This window comes from Elaeis guineensis, chromosome 14 (genome assembly GCF_000442705.2).
Source record: "Elaeis guineensis isolate ETL-2024a chromosome 14, EG11, whole genome shotgun sequence".
Taxonomy (NCBI): domain Eukaryota; kingdom Viridiplantae; phylum Streptophyta; class Magnoliopsida; order Arecales; family Arecaceae; genus Elaeis; species Elaeis guineensis.
Window position 1 is genome coordinate 62,487,958 of NC_026006.2, and position 18,942 is coordinate 62,506,899.

General features: G+C 40.4%; 3 protein-coding genes and 1 long non-coding RNA gene across 7 annotated transcripts; 2 read left to right on the plus strand and 2 right to left on the minus strand.

The window, feature by feature from the left end:
* Positions 1-165: 165 nt before the first annotated feature.
* On the minus strand, positions 166-1,184 carry LOC140853686 (uncharacterized). Its single transcript, XR_012136720.1, has 3 exons — positions 1,045-1,184; positions 818-877; positions 166-704 (listed from the first exon to the last, which is right to left on the minus strand). It is a non-coding gene; the product is annotated as an uncharacterized lncRNA (long non-coding RNA).
* LOC105057249 (leucine-rich repeat receptor protein kinase HPCA1) lies at positions 236-6,359 on the plus strand. Of its 2 annotated transcripts, XM_010939787.4 has the most exons (19): positions 236-667; positions 1,145-1,268; positions 1,338-1,409; positions 1,716-1,790; positions 1,892-1,963; positions 2,094-2,255; positions 2,374-2,448; positions 2,533-2,604; positions 2,724-2,795; positions 2,906-2,974; positions 3,069-3,143; positions 3,234-3,305; positions 3,416-3,550; positions 3,659-4,131; positions 4,205-4,366; positions 4,638-4,774; positions 4,871-5,090; positions 5,175-5,410; positions 5,688-6,359. In XM_010939787.4, the coding sequence occupies exons 1-19, from the start codon at positions 517-519 to the stop codon at positions 6,192-6,194; spliced, it is 2,961 nt and encodes a 986-aa protein (XP_010938089.2). In that variant the 5' UTR covers positions 236-516; the 3' UTR covers positions 6,195-6,359. The 2 variants fall into 2 exon arrangements, with proteins under 2 accessions (XP_010938089.2, XP_019710225.2); XM_019854666.3 differs by lacking the exons at positions 1,716-1,790; positions 1,892-1,963; positions 2,094-2,255; ... (1 more) ...; positions 2,533-2,604; positions 2,724-2,795 and having other exon boundaries at positions 237-667.
* Positions 6,360-9,075: 2,716 nt separating this feature from the next.
* Positions 9,076-11,972, minus strand: LOC105057247 (probable dolichyl pyrophosphate Man9GlcNAc2 alpha-1,3-glucosyltransferase). 3 transcript variants are annotated; one of them, XM_073248403.1, is made up of 7 exons: positions 11,469-11,968; positions 11,115-11,304; positions 10,895-11,002; positions 10,235-10,396; positions 9,748-10,000; positions 9,526-9,628; positions 9,076-9,272 (listed from the first exon to the last, which is right to left on the minus strand). In XM_073248403.1, the coding sequence occupies exons 1-7, from the start codon at positions 11,867-11,869 to the stop codon at positions 9,266-9,268; spliced, it is 1,224 nt and encodes a 407-aa protein (XP_073104504.1). In that variant the 5' UTR covers positions 11,870-11,968; the 3' UTR covers positions 9,076-9,265. The 3 variants fall into 3 exon arrangements, with proteins under 3 accessions (XP_073104504.1, XP_073104502.1, XP_073104503.1); XM_073248401.1 differs by having other exon boundaries at positions 9,076-9,628; positions 11,469-11,970; XM_073248402.1 differs by lacking the exon at positions 10,235-10,396 and having other exon boundaries at positions 9,076-9,628; positions 11,469-11,972.
* Positions 11,973-15,576: 3,604 nt separating this feature from the next.
* LOC105057246 (L-ascorbate oxidase homolog) lies at positions 15,577-18,382 on the plus strand. The gene is made up of 3 exons (XM_010939784.3): positions 15,577-15,979; positions 16,130-17,242; positions 17,695-18,382. Exons 1-3 carry the CDS (start codon positions 15,738-15,740, stop codon positions 17,990-17,992), a joined length of 1,653 nt encoding a protein of 550 aa, XP_010938086.1. The 5' UTR covers positions 15,577-15,737; the 3' UTR covers positions 17,993-18,382.
* Positions 18,383-18,942: the final 560 nt, after the last annotated feature.

Consider the following 18,942-nt stretch of genomic DNA (forward strand, 5'->3'; position numbering starts at 1 on the left):
CTTATTTATTTTTCCAGCCATCCTTGACTTGGTCTCCCGGGCCCAACCATACTCAATTGAAGAGTTGGGTAAGGAGACTTTATTTGAGCGCCCGCGGTCGCCGGACCCACTCTTCCAATAACACCGTTTGAAGCTAAAATAATTAGCAGGCAAACATACCGCACATTGAATGCCACAAGTAGTTTATTTCTTCGTTGTTAACATGCACCACCACATCCTTAAATAGTGGCCTCACCAGTTGGTCTTGCCGTAGGAAAAAAAGGAAACAATGGAACCACTCAGATCTCCTTTGATCCTGACATGATTGCTCTACAGACCCAATAAAAGAGAGAGAGAGCCTCTCGAGACATCCATTGTTGATTAGCTTTTAAGATAAGGCAAGGCTTTTTGGACAAAGCATCCTTTAATTTGCCAACTTCCAATCTCGTGATTTGATTCCTGCAACCTAGAAGCCATGATGGAGGGGACCATGGCATGGTAGTTGCAAGCTCCTCCTCTGCTGGCCCACTAAACTGAATGGCTTCTAAGAGCTGGCGGATCACCGGAGGTCGAAAAGGGATGGTAACTCCATCTTCTCCAAGCTGCTGCATGGGGACAGGCCTTCTACTTCTGCTTGCATTCGTTTCAGGCCTTCGAGTCGGTTATGGCATCACAGATCCCACAGATGGTATTACTTCCGCTTCTCTGTCCCTTTGTATTGTAAACTAAGATGGGTGGTTTCTCTTTGTTCGACATGGATTCCACATCCAAAGAATTGTGGAGTGTCCACTAAAAAGTGCTGTATTGCTATTACAACACTAAAGTGAAGATGGTATACCTCCTATTAGTATCTTTGTCAAAAAGGCCCCTCGCTATATCCCAAAAGAAGTCCTTTTGTCTGTAAAAATCACAAAAAAGAAACATGCAGTCATGTTCCAAATTACTAGAGTTGAATTACCCCCTTGATAACATGCAACAGATATTTCAGCAACGGGTCTCTAGATATCAATATTTAAGAAAAATTCCATCATCTGCTAGGTTCAAAATTAGGAACTTCGATCGTACCTTTCTTTCAGTCAGGATATTTCTGGTAAACTTCATAGATTTCCTGTTTCAAGAGAGAGTAGCACATAAGGCTAATGACTAACCAATAAATCACTTGCAGCTGCTGCTGTCCGATCTCTAATTGATACATGGCAGAACACACCACCAAGTTGGGGGCAGTCGGATGATCCCTGTGGCACACCATGGGTAGGGGTCAGCTGCCACGGTTCAAGAGTGACCGCCCTGTAAGGTTCTTCTGAACTCATCATGAGCTCATATTGCTGTAATCCCCTTACTAACCCATCATATTTCAGGACATTGTCGACGATGGGCCTCAAAGGTATATTAAGTGGTGACATAGGGCAACTCAGCGAACTGCAATCCCTGTAAGTTTGATACTGCAGCTCTGATAAAATTTGAATTATTGCAATACCATGTAATCTGCCGTTAAAAAATCATGATTTTTACTATACTTAACCTCCTGGATCAAATACATAGTGATTTAAATATCAATATAATGACACACCTGTAATATGCCATTTTTGAATGCAAATTGCCACAACCAACATCAAAACCATCAGCACTTATCAAAATTCAGCATCATAGAAAGGTCTGATGAAAAATGTCTAAACCTTTTTAAGTAAACCACAGTTATATATATATATTAGGATTTTAAACAACGGTACCTGCAGGGACCTGTCGTACAATAATGAGCTTGGTGGCCCACTTACTGCAAATATTGGAAACCTGAAGAAGCTCGCCACCTTGTAAGTTCAACAGGCCTGTCACCAGGACCACCCTAATCCCATTCAAGTTTATCTATTCATTTTGAAGCTTCCTCGACCCTCGCTGCTTTCCTATTTCACAGAATCTTGGTCGGCTGCAGCTTCAGTGGCCAAATCCCAGATGAATTAGGAAATCTAGGAAAGCTCTCATACCTGTAAGATTTACTGTAACGTTCTTATGCTGCTCCACATCATGGTTTTTCAAACTGAAACAATTTATAGGTTGAGGGATTTGAGATTTTTTTCTTTCCACCCATTTTTGCTGTCTTTGTATTTTTATTTCAGAGCTCTCAATTCAAATAAGTTCACTGGTAGCATACCTGCTTCCCTGGGTACCCTTTCCAATCTCTACTGGCTAGATGTGTCAGACAATCAGTTGAGCGGGCCCATCCCCATTTCCAAGAATGGAGCCCCTGGACTGGACCAGCTTTTACACACAAAGCACTTGTAAGTATTTTGTACTCTTCATCATCCTGCTAACAATGGTGTAAATTAAACAATCTATAGAATTATCATATTACTTCTATCTAATGAATGATCTGTCTCTACATCACATGCTAAACAGTCATTTTACCAAGAACAAGCTATCAGGTCCCATCCCTGATCAGCTCTTCAGCTCAAATATGTCCCTGATACACATGTAAGCTGCTACCTGCCAGTCGCCAGTTTCCTTCCCTTGGCTCTATATATACTTTCACAACTTCTGATGGTTATCTTTGGGCAGACTTTTTGATGGAAATGAACTTACCGGGGAAATTCCGGCTTCCATCGGACTCGTAGAATCTCTCGAGGTTCTGTAAGTGTCTTCCAACCAGAAACATCTCCAGTTCTACGATCACATCAATCAGCAATCAGTTTCCCAAATTCCTTCTATTGTGCAGAGTGGGTTGATCATTATTTGCCCTTCTGTAACAGGAGACTTGACAGAAATTCTCTGACTGGCTCCGTTCCATCAAGTATTAACAAGCTGACAACAATCAGTGAACTGTAAGCTATCTATTGACCAATCAACATTTAACCCCCAAAAAAAAAAAAAAAAAACAGATATAGTTGCTATAGGTAATAGCTTACAGTTTTTCCCTCTTGGCATCTTCCAGTGGTTTAGCAAACAACCAGTTAAGTGGACCAATGCCGGATCTAACAGGGATGAACGCCCTCAGTTTTGTGTAAGAACTCAACCGTGCTACTGGTACTTTCATGCCCTGCCCCTTCATTTTCACAATTAATGAGTAACCGGCACTACCCTCATATGATCCACAGGGATTTAAGCAACAACACATTTGATCCTTCAGAAATCCCAGCTTGGTTATCGCAAACAGAATCTCTCACTGTTCTGTAAGTTCTTGGGCTGCCCACGAAAATTGTAAATTAAGTAATTTTGATAACTAGCTGACACCTGCAGCCAACTTGCCGGTGGTCATGCAGAGTGATACAATCTGGAGGGCTTCATGGGCAGGTGCCAGAAAAGCTGTTCAGCCATCCTCGACTACAGCAAGTGTAAGTGTGTCATGACAAATGATTGACTAGAAAATTGAAGAAATCCAATGAACAAGCATGATAAATAATGACTTATTACAAACTATTTGATTGTTGTAAACCTTTGACAGAATACTTGATGACAACAAATTCAACGGTACCCTTGTCATGGGTGACAGCGTTAGCCAGCAATTACAGATTGTGAGTTTCAAAAATAACGACCTTGAATCAGTCATCCCGAGTCCCAGCTATACCAAGACTTTAATGTGAGAGTTCCAACAAACCAGTCTCATCACCGATCAATGAAGTGCATTTTTGTTCTGCCCGTCGCTATATATCTTTTTGTTAATGCTTCCATTCACTGAAAATTGCAGACTTTCTGGAAACCCTGTGTGCAATAATCCGCGCTCAGAAGATATCTATTGCAGAGTTCATCAAAACCAATCATTACCTTACTCCACTAGTCTCGCCAAGTGTGGTCCTAACCAATGCCCCCCAGAGCAGAGTCTCAGTCCATCAGAATGCAACTGTGCTTATCCATACGAGGGAGAGATGTTTTTCAGAGGACCTGGATTCCGAGATGTGACAAACAGCACATTGTTCCAAGAGCTGGAGAGCACCATGTGGACAGCACTTGGCCTACAACCCGGCTCAGTGTTTCTTGATAACCCATCGTTCACTGACGATTCTTATCTGCAGTTGCAAGTAAAACTCTTCCCATCCGATGGAATGTACTTCAACCGGTCAGAGATTCAGAGAATTGGGTTTGATCTGAGCAACCAAACCTACAAACCTCCCGATGTTTTTGGACCATACAATTTCATGGCATCACCATACCCATTCCCAGGTGTCTGCTGCATTCCTTACTCAGCAAAATAAACCAAATGAATGTCTTATACTGAACAAAACTTATGTTCCAGATGTTGCAGGAAGATCCCCAATGAGGGCAACGAGGGCGGGTTTGATCGCTGGAATATCAGTTGGCGGTGCTCTCCTTGTCCTTGGACTTGTAGGAGCAGGTGTCTATGCCTTGAGACAGAAGAAAAGGGCACAAAGAGCACTGGAACTAAGCAAACCTTTTGGTAATGTGCCTCATGAAACATGTCATTTAAAATGGTTTTCTTCAGCAAGTGAAGCATACATCCATTGGAGAAGGCAGGATGCATCGAATTGCAACCTCACACAGATTGGCCAGCAGGCTTATTATCTTAGACTAAAAATCACAGACCCACCAATATTCACACAATTGCTAGATACCATTTTCATCTGCTAATGTACCTTATTTTTGTACCGTCCTAAATTCAAGCACCATGGAAACACCAAAGTTTTCTGACCGCATTCCTTACATTTCAGCATCATGGACTCACAGTGAAGATTGCGCTGGTGCACCACAATTGAAAGGAGCAAGATGGTTTTCGTTTGATGAACTAAAGAAAAGCACCAACAGTTTTTCAGAAACTAACGAAATTGGATCAGGCGGCTATGGAAAGGTAATATTTTGATAATTCATGTGTCACATTCATTCAGAAAATCTGATATATTGGGAACGTTTGATGAATATTCACGCTATTCTATTTCCTCTTCAGGTCTATAGAGGAATGCTTTCAAGCGGGCAACTAGTTGCAATTAAGAGGGCACAAGAGGGATCCAAGCAAGGCGCGCACGAGTTCAGGAATGAAATTGAGTTGCTATCTAGGGTTCATCACAAGAACCTCGTAGGACTTGTAGGTTTCTGCTTTGAGAAAGGGGAGCAGATGCTCGTATATGAGTTCATGCATAATGGAACGCTACGTCAAAGCTTGTCCGGTATGTTCCCCAAAAATATCACCAAAAAATTCTTTAAAATCATTTCTTTATAGTTGTTTATATCTTTTGTTGCTACAATAAAAGGGAAGAGTGGAATAAAACTGGACTGGAAGAGGAGACTCCGCATTGCACTAGGCTCGGCAAGAGGATTGGCTTATCTTCATGAACTTGCTGATCCTCCAATAATTCACAGAGATGTTAAGTCAAGTAATATCCTTTTGGATGAAAACTTAAATGCAAAGGTTGCAGATTTTGGCCTCTCGAAATTGGTATCAGACTGTGAAAGAGGACATGTTACCACACAAGTAAAAGGAACAATGGTGAGTGTGCTGTTCTAGATATTAGTGCTGAGTATCCTACTTCTTTTTTTGACCAGCGTTTAACTATGTCGCATGCCTCTGTTTATCTTTCTGTCATACATTTGTAGCAACTACATTTTAACCAGCGAAAAAGAACCATCTGTAGCAAATGTCACAAGGTGTACTAATGGATTGAAATGATAGTTACATTAGAACTTGATTGAGCTTATGCAACTAAGAATTTGACATAATCAGAACAAAAGACAGTATTCTTATCATTTCTATTCCATCTTTACAGGGCTATCTCGATCCGGAGTATTACTTGACACAACAGCTGTCAGATAAGAGTGATGTTTATAGCTTTGGGGTGGTGATGCTAGAGCTGCTAACTGCTAGGCAACCAATAAAGAAGGGCAACTATATAGTTCGCGAGGTCAAGACGGCAATAAATATGAATGATGAAGAGCACTATGGTCTCAAGGAGATAATGGATCCCATAATTCAGAACACAACACATCTCATAGCTTTCAGACGATTCATAGAATTGGCCATGCGCTGTGTCGAAGAATCAGCTGCAGACCGCCCAACAATGAGCAATGTTGTAAAGGAAATTGAGACGATGTTGCACAATACTGGTATGGACACGAACTCAAATTCAGCATCTTCATCTGCCACAGACTTTGGAAACACAAAGGGTGATCTTCATCATCCTTACAGTGATTCATTTCCTCGAAAGGATGTTAGCAGCGGTGCTTTCGAATATAGTGGTGGATACTCTCCGTTAGCAGATCCTGAGCCCCAGTAGCAGATATTCTTTTCCTTTTACATGATCTTTCTTCGCTGTAGATCTCCAGTATATATTTGTCAGCGTCCTAAGCAAAGTATACACAGACCACTAAATGTTACTGCAGTTTGTAAGTATGGATAGTTTCGCCCCTAAATAGAACGCCAAATATATATATTTTGGTAAGTCTAGATAGTTTCCCCCCTAAAAGGAACGCCAAATACATATTAATTTAATAATCTGAGGGATAATCTAATTCTCTCAATAGTGAATTGCAATTATTATCCGTAGCATGCGGCTTTCTTCAAAAAAACCATGTTTTTAACACTTCAACCAACATTTATAATCGGCAAATGTATAAGTTTTTTACCCCTTTTTGGTAATTTCTTGATTTTTTTTATAAAAAAAATCTTGAGAATTAGTCTTTCTCCTGTGTTTCCCTTCAAGGAAAGAAAAACTAACCCTGATAGATGGTCCAAGACTAACTTATTCTGTTTTAATGGAAGCAGGACAAGGTTATCCACTAGAGAATTACTCCATGCCAGCCATTTAGTTCAGTCTTTTTCTAACATAAGGGACACCATTCCTCATCATAAAGGCTAGAATAACAAAAGAAATTAATGAATTTATATCCTCACAGCCATGGTAGTAATTATGACACAAAAGGAATAAATCAGGATGAAAATTGTAACTGACAGAGACCTAACATCATGTCATAGTGCATGGGAGGGCAGGGGCCTCAGGGACATACGTTGGATTTAATTTTAATCGTCAATTTGTCATATTTTTCTTTTATTTTTGGTTATTTTTAGATTTTAATAGATTATTGTGAATCAAGGGGCTACAATTACGAAATCTCAGATTTAGTCCATAGCTTGATGGGTCTAGATATATACTGGTATTGTTAACATGGTACTATAATCATGGGTAATGCATCCCACCCACGCCCCCCTCCCCCACCCCCCCCCAAAAAAAAAAAAAAAAAAAGAATCTACTGCCTTGTGATGGCTATTTTAGGGAGTTTAAATGTCTTGTTTGGTTTTTGTTTCCTTCAAATAGGCAAGTTGAGTTAGGTAATGCAAAAGATGAACAAATTCTGGGTTCTCTTATATATTGGGATGTTATAGAACAAGCATAAGACTTCGAAATCCTGGGAATGATTCCCAGGTCCAGGAGTAATTCTGATATTCTCTTTCCTATATCCTTTGTTTTGACTCTCTTTGTTTTGATTCTGTGCTTCTTTCTTTTTTTTGTGTGTGTGTGTGTGTGTGTGTGTGTTTAACATCTGAATTTTGTTGTCCTTATTTTCCTTTCAAAAACTAATCCTCAAATTTAGCTCTATCAATCTTTACACATCCCTCCATCAACCCTTAACCCCTGATACATAATTTGATCTTTTAACTGCCCCTCCAAACACCTTTTTTCTTTTTTCATTTTTTTTCCTTAACTTATATCTGAGCCCCTCAATTAAACCCTAAATCCATAGGCTAGATTCTATTTAGTCAATTCCTCTTTCCTATCAAAAACTTGCCTTGTTGGTTCACAATATATGAAAAACCAGATCTAACTTTTGAATGGACAGCAAGTCATTAAATCTATTCCTAAGCACCTCCAAACCCTCTTGTTTCCCATCTCATACCCAGTTTCAAATTTTTAAGAGTTATCACCTATCCAATATCAACTTTGCATTGAAATTCCAGCTTCCATTATTTACTTTTAATCAGAACTCAGGTCTGAATTGAATTTTCCAGCAAAATCCATGTTACTTCAGCTCTAATCTCCTGATCCCTAACAAGTTTCCTTCTGTTGATGGTCCTACATCAATAACAGCATGATTTGCACACAATGGAACATGCACAACCTTTTGCTGAACTATTATTTCCAATAAACGATGCAAAATGTATCTGAAAAAAAAAATCAAAATTAACAGCTACTGATTCTCATCCACGGCCAAGCATTCATTGAGAACAGCATGAGGGCTAAATAATCAATGTACAAGCACTAGAAGCAGAGAAAGCACGAGCCTAGCAGCAAAAATGGCACCTAAATCTATCTTCAGAAAATCTTTTATGTTGCATGAGCAAGAGAGGCCCACCATGAAGCCATTTATATCCTCAAGAAAGTCCTTTATCCTTTATGGAAGACCTTCTAACTCACCCCGTCGAGCATGAGCAATTCATGCTAATTTTTAACATTCAAGCTGTTTAGTGAAGTCTCTTTTCTTTTTCTTTTTTTTCCCTGGTTTTTATTTTGTGGGGGAGGATGTTCAAGATCATGGAATAAGCTACCATGGTATCATTCAATCATTAACTCGTTTAGGCTAATTCTTGAATATATCTTACTAAAGATATGAAATGAATGTAGTTGATTGCAGGAATATAAACTCGCACATCCAAAAGTTCAAATACCAGCACTACTACAAATCACCCCATCTGACAATGAGAAAACCAAATGTTCCACCACTTAAGTTAGGCATATAACATTTTGAACGACATCACCAAAATAATCAGGCATATATATAAAAGGAGTAGCATGCTAGTAGGTCAATTCTGGATTTCACTTCATCGACTTCGTCAACCCCTGCTTAAACCATAGCCAAAGAAAGCACATGACCTAAGTAGCTGACTTTTTTACCCTATAAATTAGTCCGCTTGTGCAAAAAATGCAAAAGACTAACAAAGAACTAGTGTATTTATTAGCTTCTAAATTCCAAGCTACTGAATTTCATTTCTATTGCATGAACTATGGATTGCAAAATTCTTATCTGAATCTGCAGTCTTTGCAAGATAAAAAGAAGTGGCCAAGGTCGCATGAATTTTTTTGGAAAAGAAGCAAAAAAGTACACAGGGATGGGTTATTTCAAATGGAACAGAAACTTTTAAATCAAGCGCACACAAACGTATCAGTTGCAATAATTTCAAAGAAGATCCAATCCATTCATAGTTGAAAATAACAACTACAGGCTAAAAAAGACATCAAACATGCATAATGTTTGCTTAAATCTCAAGATCAAAGATCCTTTTTTCCTCTCTCTGTCCGAGTAGAGCAGTCCGGTAACATCAATTGCTTGGTATTGGTGTAAAGAGTTAATATCACAAACTGCGAGAAGCAAAGTAACATAATCATGGCCTCAAAGAGGAAAGGATACTTTTTTGGTGGCCGCAAACTTAAGTAAATCACATGAAGTATGAAGGAGCACAACAATGGCAAGGTCATAAGTGCTCTCTTTCTAATAGAGAAACTGTTTGCTCTCATCCCACTTCTTCCATCAGGTGAGTAGAAAATAAAACCAAAGAGAGCAACAACAGAAATATATTGCAATATTAAATGATCACGGCAAAGAAGAGGGTACATGGAAAGCAGGGCATAATACATCAACCATCCAAACAGTAGAGGCTCTTCCAGTGCTAAAAGGCTTGCAGGTAATAGAGGCAGCAGAATTGACTTCTCGTGCACTATCAGTTCCCCACATGCAAAATGAAAATTGAGTATTAAAAACTTAAACATTAGCATGATATAAAGATGTGATTGATTATAGACAATGTTAAAGGAGATCAATGCTTGAGGAACATACCTTGGTAAGAGAACAGGTAGAAGGAAAATGAACTATTAAGCAAAGCATATAGGAAACCACGATCACTTGGAGCCTTTACTTGCTGAATAAATGAGGGCAGGAATGCTGAGACAGTAGTGATTAAACTAAGAAACTTCATTGACTGTATTGGGAACAGTCTCTTCCACTTAATAAAAATTGAGGTGCTACACCAAAAGTTGGCAACATAATCTTCATATATTCCTCTCTCAAACGGAGCTAATCGAGAAAGAACCTGTTTATGCTCATGAAAAAGAATAGTTCTAACTTCAGTTACTATGAGAGAAAAAAAAGTGGACAACCCCATGAAATTAGCCAGTTCTAACTAGAATTTGTGAAACAGAAAGTTGACCATGAATCTAGTGGCTATTTCAAAGCATGGTTTCAGATTTTGATCAGTCAAGGAAAGAAAACAGATGATACATTAATCAGTAATGAAGTGATAAGAATCAGGAACTGGGCCTTTTACCTCCATCACTGCTTCCAGAGAATATAGATAAGGCTGCCAAACAAGTGCAAATGTTCCAATGACCACTAAGCCCAGTTTCATAACCTCAAAAATTGGATTCTGACGCCTAAGGCATTTTCCCAGAAGATGGCTAAAAAATGCTGGTGCGAAATATAAACTCATCTGAAAACAGATGAATAGATATCATGAAATAGCAAAGCTAAACAATATGATAACCTACAATAAATTAGTTGTCAGTGTAAATAACTGCTAAAGAACTAAATATTTTTCATGATTCTTCTCTTACAGCAGTTGGATATGTTATTAACTCAAAAACCTTATAGAAAAGGTTACAGTCATGGAAGAAAGGCTAGTCGAATTGGATACTTCACCTAAATATCAAATAGACCAAGTTGATTGTCAGCAGAAGCAGAAAGTTAACTTTTGTTTATGGCGTTCGGAGTGCAAATTTATCTAAAAACCATTCCACAATGATCAAATTTGCCTTTTATGAGCATCAAAAATCCACCTTTTCAAGGTGATTATGTTCAACAAAAGGGGCTTATTAGCGGAGATCATGTAAACTATCACCAGATTGATTAAATGCAGATTTCAGACCTCAAAACGCCGTCCCTAGAAAAGAAAAAGGAAAAAACGAAAGAAAGAAGAGCAAGGGAGGACCTGTTTGTGGTTGATTGCAAGACTGAAGAGGGCAGAAGCAACAAGCTCATTCCTCGACAAGACAGCGGCAATGGCTCCGAGTGTTAATCCAAGGCTGATGCAATTATACTGACACAGAAGCACCATAAGAAAAACCCAGGAGAAAATGAGCACTGCAAGAAAGCCATCCACACGTACAAACATCATCACACAATTAAAAGAACCCCTACAAATAGCTAACCTGGAAATGGCCGTGATCAATGAGGATCAAACAAGGGTTGAGCAGAATCATGGCAAGCAGCCATGGCGCCGACCTTCCTTCTTTATCACCACCGACATTACGACGACAATAAACCCAAACAAAGTAGAGAGCAGCCGGAAAGAAGAGGAGCAAGTCCGACGACAGCACCGTCCACCTCATCAGCAGCTTCCTACATACAAAAGCCCACAAATCCAGCACAAAGATTCGATCTTTACCACCCATACAATAAAAGAAGCATAAAAAGATCCAATCTTTACCCAAAAAAGGGCCAAAAAAAAAAAGGAAAATAATAGAAAAAGAAGAGGAAAAGGGTAAGGACAGATGAGGGATTACAAGACCGGGGACTCGAAACCACGGGACAGGGAGAGGGCAACGGCATCGGGGAGGGAGGTGTTGAGGAGCAGGCCGTGGCCGAGGCTCTGGTATGCGGTGAGAGGGGGGTAATCGAGGCCCCAATAGGCGAGGTCGTTGGCGGAGGTGTTGCGGTACCACTCCGAGGCCGGGGTGTGGAGGGTGATCTCCATCCAGTGCCGCTGCGCCTCGTAGTCGCCGTACTTGGGCGGCGTCCCCTCGCCGGAGTAGGGCCCCACCGAGACCATCACGCGCACCAGGAGCGCGAACAGGGCCACCGCCCCAGCCGTCGGCGCCGTCAGGGCCGTCGTCGACCAGGGGAATCCGCCGTCGCCTCCACTGGTGTCATCCGACGTCGTCGTCCTCTTCGCCTTCTTCGCCATCGGCGGCGCTCCCTCCCTGTTTGCTAGATCTCCTACTCGAAATTAAAGAGTACAGTTCGCTTTCTTTATTCGTCGACTTTCGGTGGCCTTGCGGAATCTTTTCCCCGTTCCGGGACTCCCTTTCACGTTTCGGATACGTATCGCTCCTCAAAATTATGTATTTATTTATATCTATTTTGAAAATAATCTAATTCAATAATTATATTTAACTAATAAAAAAATTAATTATTTTAAAAATTTTAATTTTTTTTTAATTTTTTATTTTTATCATGAAAGTCAATTCGTTATAATTAAATCTTTAAATTTTTAAAATATTATAATTTTTCTCTTGACTACTATTTCTATCTAAAGACCGTAACAAAAATAGCCATGTGCCATCACATAATATTTAGTGGAAACTTATGTGGCATGGAATTAGCTGTTGTAAAATTTTAAACTTTTTCTTTCTTTTTCTCCTTTTCTAACTAGGGTTTAGACTCCTTCTCTCTTTCATCTCTTCTAGAGCTTATTCTTTCTTTTTCTTTTTCCTTCTTTTCTAACGAAGGTTTCTACCTCCTATTTTTTTTCATTTTTTTTCACCACTATCTTCTTTAAAACCCACACTATTTATATCTCCTCTTTTAGATATTTGTACCTCCTCTTTAAAACCTCTACTATGATCACTATCGAAGCTATGAAACTCCTTTCTAAAAGAGATAGAGGTTTTGGAGTTGATGATGATAGAGATAAAGATACCGATGATGGTGTATGAGGTGTTGGGATTTTAGAAAATATAGTGGTAAAGAGAAGAGAATGAAGTGGGAAATAGAAACATTAATTATATGAAAAAAAAAAGTAAAAAAAAAATTATTAAGATTTCACATTAGCTATTTCATATCATATCAACTTTCACTACATATCAGTATGTAACCATTTTCATCATGATTGTTAAACGAAAATAGCAGCTAGAGAAAAATTATAATATTCTAAAAATTTGATAATCTAATTACAATAAATTAAAATTCAAGATAAAAATAAAAATCTCAAAAGTTATAAAATTTTTAAAATAATTAAGCTATAAAATAGTTATCTAATTATTGTAATATGCTAAGATGGCTTTAGATTGTCCAAATGATGTCAAATCTTTTGAACCGCATTAAACCATAATCAACACCATTCTCAAACTATATGAAATATGAATGAATTACATAAATTCATCATATATTTTTTGTATTGAAGCATCCTGCTACTCCATACAACCATATAAATGAGAAGAAGCATATCAAAAACTTTCAAATACCTTATGAAAAATTCTGATATACACCCTTTCTGGTGCCACCGCTGGGGACATAGACCATTGGGCACTTGTCAAAAGATAAGCATTAGATTATGTTTGCTTCTGTACTTTAAGATTATGCAGTATTTTAATCTCCTTATGCTCATGAAAACATCTCAATTTTAATTTTTCTATGACTATCCTTTTTACAGAATAAATATATTCATTATCACTTTAAAAGAATTGGGGAAAGGGGGAAAAATCACATGAGACTGAATGGAGAATATTATTTAATATCTTTTCCACAAATAATTCTGATAAATGGAATTGTAGCTATGCATCAAATGCTTGCTTTCTTTTAAACAAATTGTATGCATTACTCATGTCAAAAAAATCATACATGAGTACTCATGCATAACCAATGAAACCGCCCAAGAAACCCAGCATGACTCCAGCTTACAGATCACTAAGATGTCTATACCATGAAATCACATTGGTTTGATGCCAATTTCAACCGGCTCTTATTCTCTGTATATATACACAAAAGGGGTAGGGGGGCTTGTGCCGAAAAAGTGAGGAAAATTAAAAAAAAAGAAAAAGCACAAAAAAAAAAGGAAAAACAAAATGAAAAACAAAAAAAGGAAAAAGGAAGAAAGGAAAAGGATAATCGGAAGTTTTTTACTAACCTTTTATTGTGTTTGCTTGTTGGTTTTCTTATTATCTATTCATCTTCTCAATGCTGTGGAAGTATTATGTTTGCACTCTATCTATATATTTCAATCTTGTTCTTTATTCTGATGGTTACACTTAATCATATATGAGTTGCACCAAAATCAGATAGGTTTTGAGCAACTATCTCAGTATGCACAGCAATTTTCATTCTTTCAAGTCACTGTCAATGGTACTTTTCTACTCAGGATTCTTTTGATATTATTTGTGGAAGACTACCGTTCTATTGCATCAACTGCTGCTATTGAAAATTATCTCTTTTATCATGCTTCTGCATTATTGTTATATAATCAAGTGAGGTCTACAAGTTTGATGGGATCCATTCTTCTTTGGAACATCAAACTTTATGAACCAAGTTGCACTATTTTTCATTCTTCACATCTATTGGATAATCTGCTTTCAGTTTCATATTATCACTGCAATTTTTGTGGGATGCCTCCAGGTTCATCTTATCAGTTGAAGCATTTTGAGTTGGTTATGTATTGCTTTGGGGACTGTATTATTTATGTATTACTTTGCGGACCGGTTCCGTACTGTTTTTGGGATGCTTATATTTTATTGATACAGATTTTTATTATCAGGTCTGAAAAATTTTTGTAAACATTTTGTTATAATGTAAGTGGCCTTCCCGCCATCTTCTACCGAAAGAAAAAAAAAAAAAAAACCCAGCATGGCCAAATACATCTGAAGGTTTCGCAGCTAATCCTCGATTCACATGAAATCCAATATAAAATCAAAATGAATTCTCGATGAATTAACAAAGGCTTGATTAGTCTGATGGGTCAAAACCAAGTCATCTCAATTTTATCCCAGAATGGAATAATCTAATAACTAAATAGGTAGACCTAGACCATTTCCTTCCGCCCCATCATGCTGAAGCTTGCCTTTTGGTATATTCACTAATTAATCACTATTCACTACCATTCTACTGTCAATATATAGAAATATTCTTACAGTTTATTTGTGATAATCCTTACATTAAGAAAAATATAGTCTCAAAAACCAGTCAAAAGTGAGATTTACATTTCAAGTTAACAAAATTGGAACAATCACATCCATTGTCTCGTACCTCCTTCAAAAATTAGGGAGTTGTTTAGGGTAATACGGTACCTTTAATATATTTTTCTTTTCTTTTTTGCTCCTCAGTTTTATTTAAAATCTAAAGCTAAACTATTCCAAACTGCTGTCTCAGATCATCAGATAAGTGCTCAAGACTACCCACACCTACCCAAAACAGACCCCAACATGAATGGAAATGATATGCCGGCCACATGCACTACAAAGAAAAGAGAATAAGTGTACTTGGAGGATCCTTGCGGTGCATGAAGAAATTGTTAGATGGACGAGATCTATGATAGATATGGCATGAAATCATATATTCTAGATGGATTCATTTCATCACTGGATGAAATTATTAGATGAATTCGTAGATCCAAGATGGATGGATGAGATCTACCTAACAATTCCTCGAGTCCAAGACCATAATGGCAGGGAGCAGGGAGCAGCGACCCCTTCTCTCTCCGCCCTCCTCGTTCTCCCTTCCCCAAAATGGGGAAACCGTTGGGAGGGAAAGAACGCCGAACGCGGAGAACGAGTGAAGGAGCGCAAGGCTTTGAACGGGCATGTGGCCCCAAACCCCCTCCACCACCCTCCATTTCTTCTCTAAAGAGCTCGAAGTTACTGGGTCTGTTATAAATATAAGGAGCCAGTGCGAAGCCAAGTTCTAAAGACACAGCCTTGATCTTCTCTTCTTCCACCGCCCTGCCCTCCTCTATGGCCTAAACTCTACTCAAGCTAAAACAAAGGCCATATCATTGCTATCTTTGAAGTAGATAGCAAAGAAGAGAACAAAATAAACAGAAGGAGAGAGAGAGAGAGAGAGAGATGTCGCAAGTGGTGCTAGTTGTGGTACTAGCCCTCCTCAGCCTCTCGACGGTCCAGGCCGAGGACCCGTATCTCTTCTTCACGTGGACCATCACCTATGGCACCATCTCACCTCTGGGAGTTCCCCAGCAGGTCATCCTCATCAACAACCAGTTTCCCGGTCCCGAAATCAACTGCACTTCCAACAACAACATCATCATCAATGTCTTCAACAAACTCGACGAGCCCATCCTCTTCTCATGGTCATCCACTCCCCTCCCCCCGTCTCTCTCTCTCCCTCTCCCTCTCCATCCAACACAACAACAATGACGACAACAACAACAACAACAAAAACCACTCGCATGCATGCACGATTGTTGAATTAATACGTATTATAATTTTTTTGCATGCAGGAACGGCATTCAGCATAGGAAGAACTCGTGGATGGACGGGACGCCGGGAACCAACTGCCCCATAATGCCGGGCACCAACTGGACGTACCACTTCCAGCCCAAAGACCAGATCGGTAGCTACTTCTACTTCCCGTCCATCGGCATGCAGAAGGCGGCCGGCGGCATCGGCATGCTCCGCGTCCACAGCCGGCTCCTCATTCCTGTCCCCTACGCCGACCCGGCCGAGGAGTTCAACGTCCTCGCCGGCGACTGGTATACCAAGAGCCATAAGGTGCTGGCCCGCCTCCTCGACAGCGGCCGCGGCGTCGGTCGCCCCGCCGGCGTCCTCATCAATGGGAAACACGGCAAGGATGCCTCCGGCAAGGACGAGCCACCGATGTTCACCATGGAGGCCGGCAAGACCTACCGCTACCGCGTGTGCAACGTCGGCATCAAGACCTCCCTCAGCTTCCGCATCCAGAAACACGCGCTAAGGCTCGTCGAGATGGAGGGCTCCCACACCATTCAGAACGTCTACGATTCCTTGGACATCCACATCGGCCAGTGCTTCTCGGTGTTCGTCACCGCCGACCAGCAGCCCGGCGACTACTACATGGTCATCTCCACCCGCTTCACCAAGTATAACTGCGGCGGCACTGCGATCATCCGCTACGCCGGATCCAACACGCCACCGTCCCCCGACCTGCCGCCGGCCCCCTCCGGCTGGGCCTGGTCCTTCAACCAGTGGCGTTCCTTCCGCTGGAACCTCACCGCCAGCGCCGCCCGCCCCAATCCCCAGGGCTCCTACCACTACGGAAGCATCAACATCACCCGAACCATCAGGCTCCGTGGCAGCACCGGCCTCGTCAACGGCAAGCGCCGTTATGCCCTCAATGGCGTCTCCCATGAGAACCCCGCCACCCCGCTCAAGCTCTCCGAGTACTACGGCATCGCCGAGAAGGAGTTCAAGTACAACATCATCGGCGACGAGCCCCCGGCGGACAAATCCACCATTGTCATTTCACCCAACGTCGTCAACTGCACCTTCCGAACATTCATCGAGATCATCCTTGAGAACCCCGAGAGAAGCATCCATGCTTATCACCTTGATGGCTATTCCTTCTTCCCTGTTGGGTAAGTGTTGCTTCATTCTTAACTTATAATAATAATAATGATCATAATAATAATAATAATAATAATAGACTGTTGCTGTAAAACTCCAAAGTTAGATCGGTAGGGACCGAGCTGGAGAGAAACTCCACTATCTGCAACTAAAAATCCACTTGTCGGAGTTTATCTTATACAGAATCCTTCCATGCTTAGGTTAGCTGAAATTTAGGAACAAACGAAAGAGAGAGAGAGGGAGAAAGGATTTTGGAGCTTAAAATAGAACTTACCCAAGAGTCCCCTTCTCCCTCTTTCATATAAAGGGGAAGTTCCCATTTACCCAAGATTGTAATAGCGGGAACTTACCCAGGATTGTAATTTATGATTTTTTTTTTTGATTGTAATTTATGATGATATGGTACTGCTGGTGCTTAAATTCTTGATCTAATACACGTTTTTTTTAAATAACAATAATACAGAATGGGACATGGGGAATGGACACCCGAGAGAAGAAGGACCTACAACCTTCTTGATGCAGTGAGCCGGCACACAGTTCAGGTGTACCCGAAGTCATGGTCGGCGGTAATGCTGACATTCGACAATGCCGGAATGTGGAACCTGAGGACGTTGATCTGGGACAAGCAATACTTGGGGCAGCAGCTCTACATCAGCGTGGTCTCGCCGGCGCGGTCACTGAGGGATGAGTATAACATTCCGGAGAACACCCTGCTCTGCGGTAACGTCGTCAACCTGCCAAAGCCGCCGCCGTACACCTAAACCCTGGGCCTCGCTACCTGATCACCGTCCATGGCACCTGATCCTTCCTTCGTCTGCTATCAAAGGGTGGGAGGGGAAGGGGTTCTTGAAGCGGTCCTTGTGGTAGTCCGAGAGAGAGAGTGGCGGGGAGGATATTGTGATCAAAGGGAGTTAAGAGGGACGAATAAGTGGCTTCTTGTTGGGCCGCCTTGTTCTTGTGTGGTTGGCTGGTCGTGCTGCTGCTAATGCTATCAACAGTACTCTCCCAAGCTTATCGGAGACGTTTTTATTTTGGTTTTTTGTATGTAATTTTTTTGAGGCTAATTTTTCATTTATGTTAATTGCCTTCGCTGCGGAAAGTATGTTTCAGTGGATTATTAACCTCCGTAATAGTCTTTCATTTTTTTTTTCCTTTTCTTTTTCTTGGAAGAGATCGAGCTTCTCCCGTTCGTAGTAACAGGTTAATATTAATCTAGTCAGCTTTGCAAGATAACCAGTTGATGAACTTTTGTGTTGATTATTCCACTGGCTGTTTTATTTAAAACTGTGCAAGTATATATCATTTTGCATTAGAGGACCAGAGTACATATACATCTAATTAATCTACATTGTGAGAGGCACAAAAATACCAAAAAATCAGAGATCCTTAATTAATCATCCTCCACATTGTGAATTGTGGGCATTTGAACAAAGCTCCAAGATTAGCCAATGATCGGCAAAAGCAAGAATATATGTGTTGGGGTAAACCGACCGACTCCGACTTTGGTTTCCATAACTCTGACTCGATCATAGCCGATGATCGAACATATGACTCTGACTGTCCGAATCCAATCTGAAAATAGCCGAGTGACCGAACATAAGATTCCGACTGAGCATCGATCGAAATGACAACTCTGACTCTTCACCAACCGATTGAACGAACGTCACCGACTTATAATCGGTGATCGATAATACAGCAGGATTATTAATTG

Bases quoted from the DNA above. Each gene is read 5' to 3' on its own strand.
- LOC105057249 (XM_010939787.4), top strand. From the start codon at position 517: ATGGCTTCTAAGAGCTGGCGGATCACCGGAGGTCGAAAAGGGATGGTA. The intron at 2,796-2,905 runs GTAAGCTATCTA...GGCATCTTCCAG, and splicing joins CTGACAACAATCAGTGAACT to TGGTTTAGCAAACAACCAGT. The intron at 3,144-3,233 runs GTAAGTTCTTGG...GTGGTCATGCAG, and splicing joins ACAGAATCTCTCACTGTTCT to AGTGATACAATCTGGAGGGC.
- LOC105057246 (XM_010939784.3), top strand. From the start codon at position 15,738: ATGTCGCAAGTGGTGCTAGTTGTGGTACTAGCCCTCCTCAGCCTCTCG. The intron at 15,980-16,129 runs GTCATCCACTCC...TTTTGCATGCAG, and splicing joins GAGCCCATCCTCTTCTCATG to GAACGGCATTCAGCATAGGA. The intron at 17,243-17,694 runs GTAAGTGTTGCT...ACAATAATACAG, and splicing joins TATTCCTTCTTCCCTGTTGG to AATGGGACATGGGGAATGGA.
- LOC105057247 (XM_073248401.1), bottom strand. From the start codon at position 11,869: ATGGCGAAGAAGGCGAAGAGGACGACGACGTCGGATGACACCAGTGGA. The intron at 11,305-11,468 runs GTAATCCCTCAT...TTTTGTATGTAG, and splicing joins GGTTTCGAGTCCCCGGTCTT to GAAGCTGCTGATGAGGTGGA. The intron at 10,001-10,234 runs GTAAAAGGCCCA...GAGCATAAACAG, and splicing joins CTCTGGAAGCAGTGATGGAG to GTTCTTTCTCGATTAGCTCC.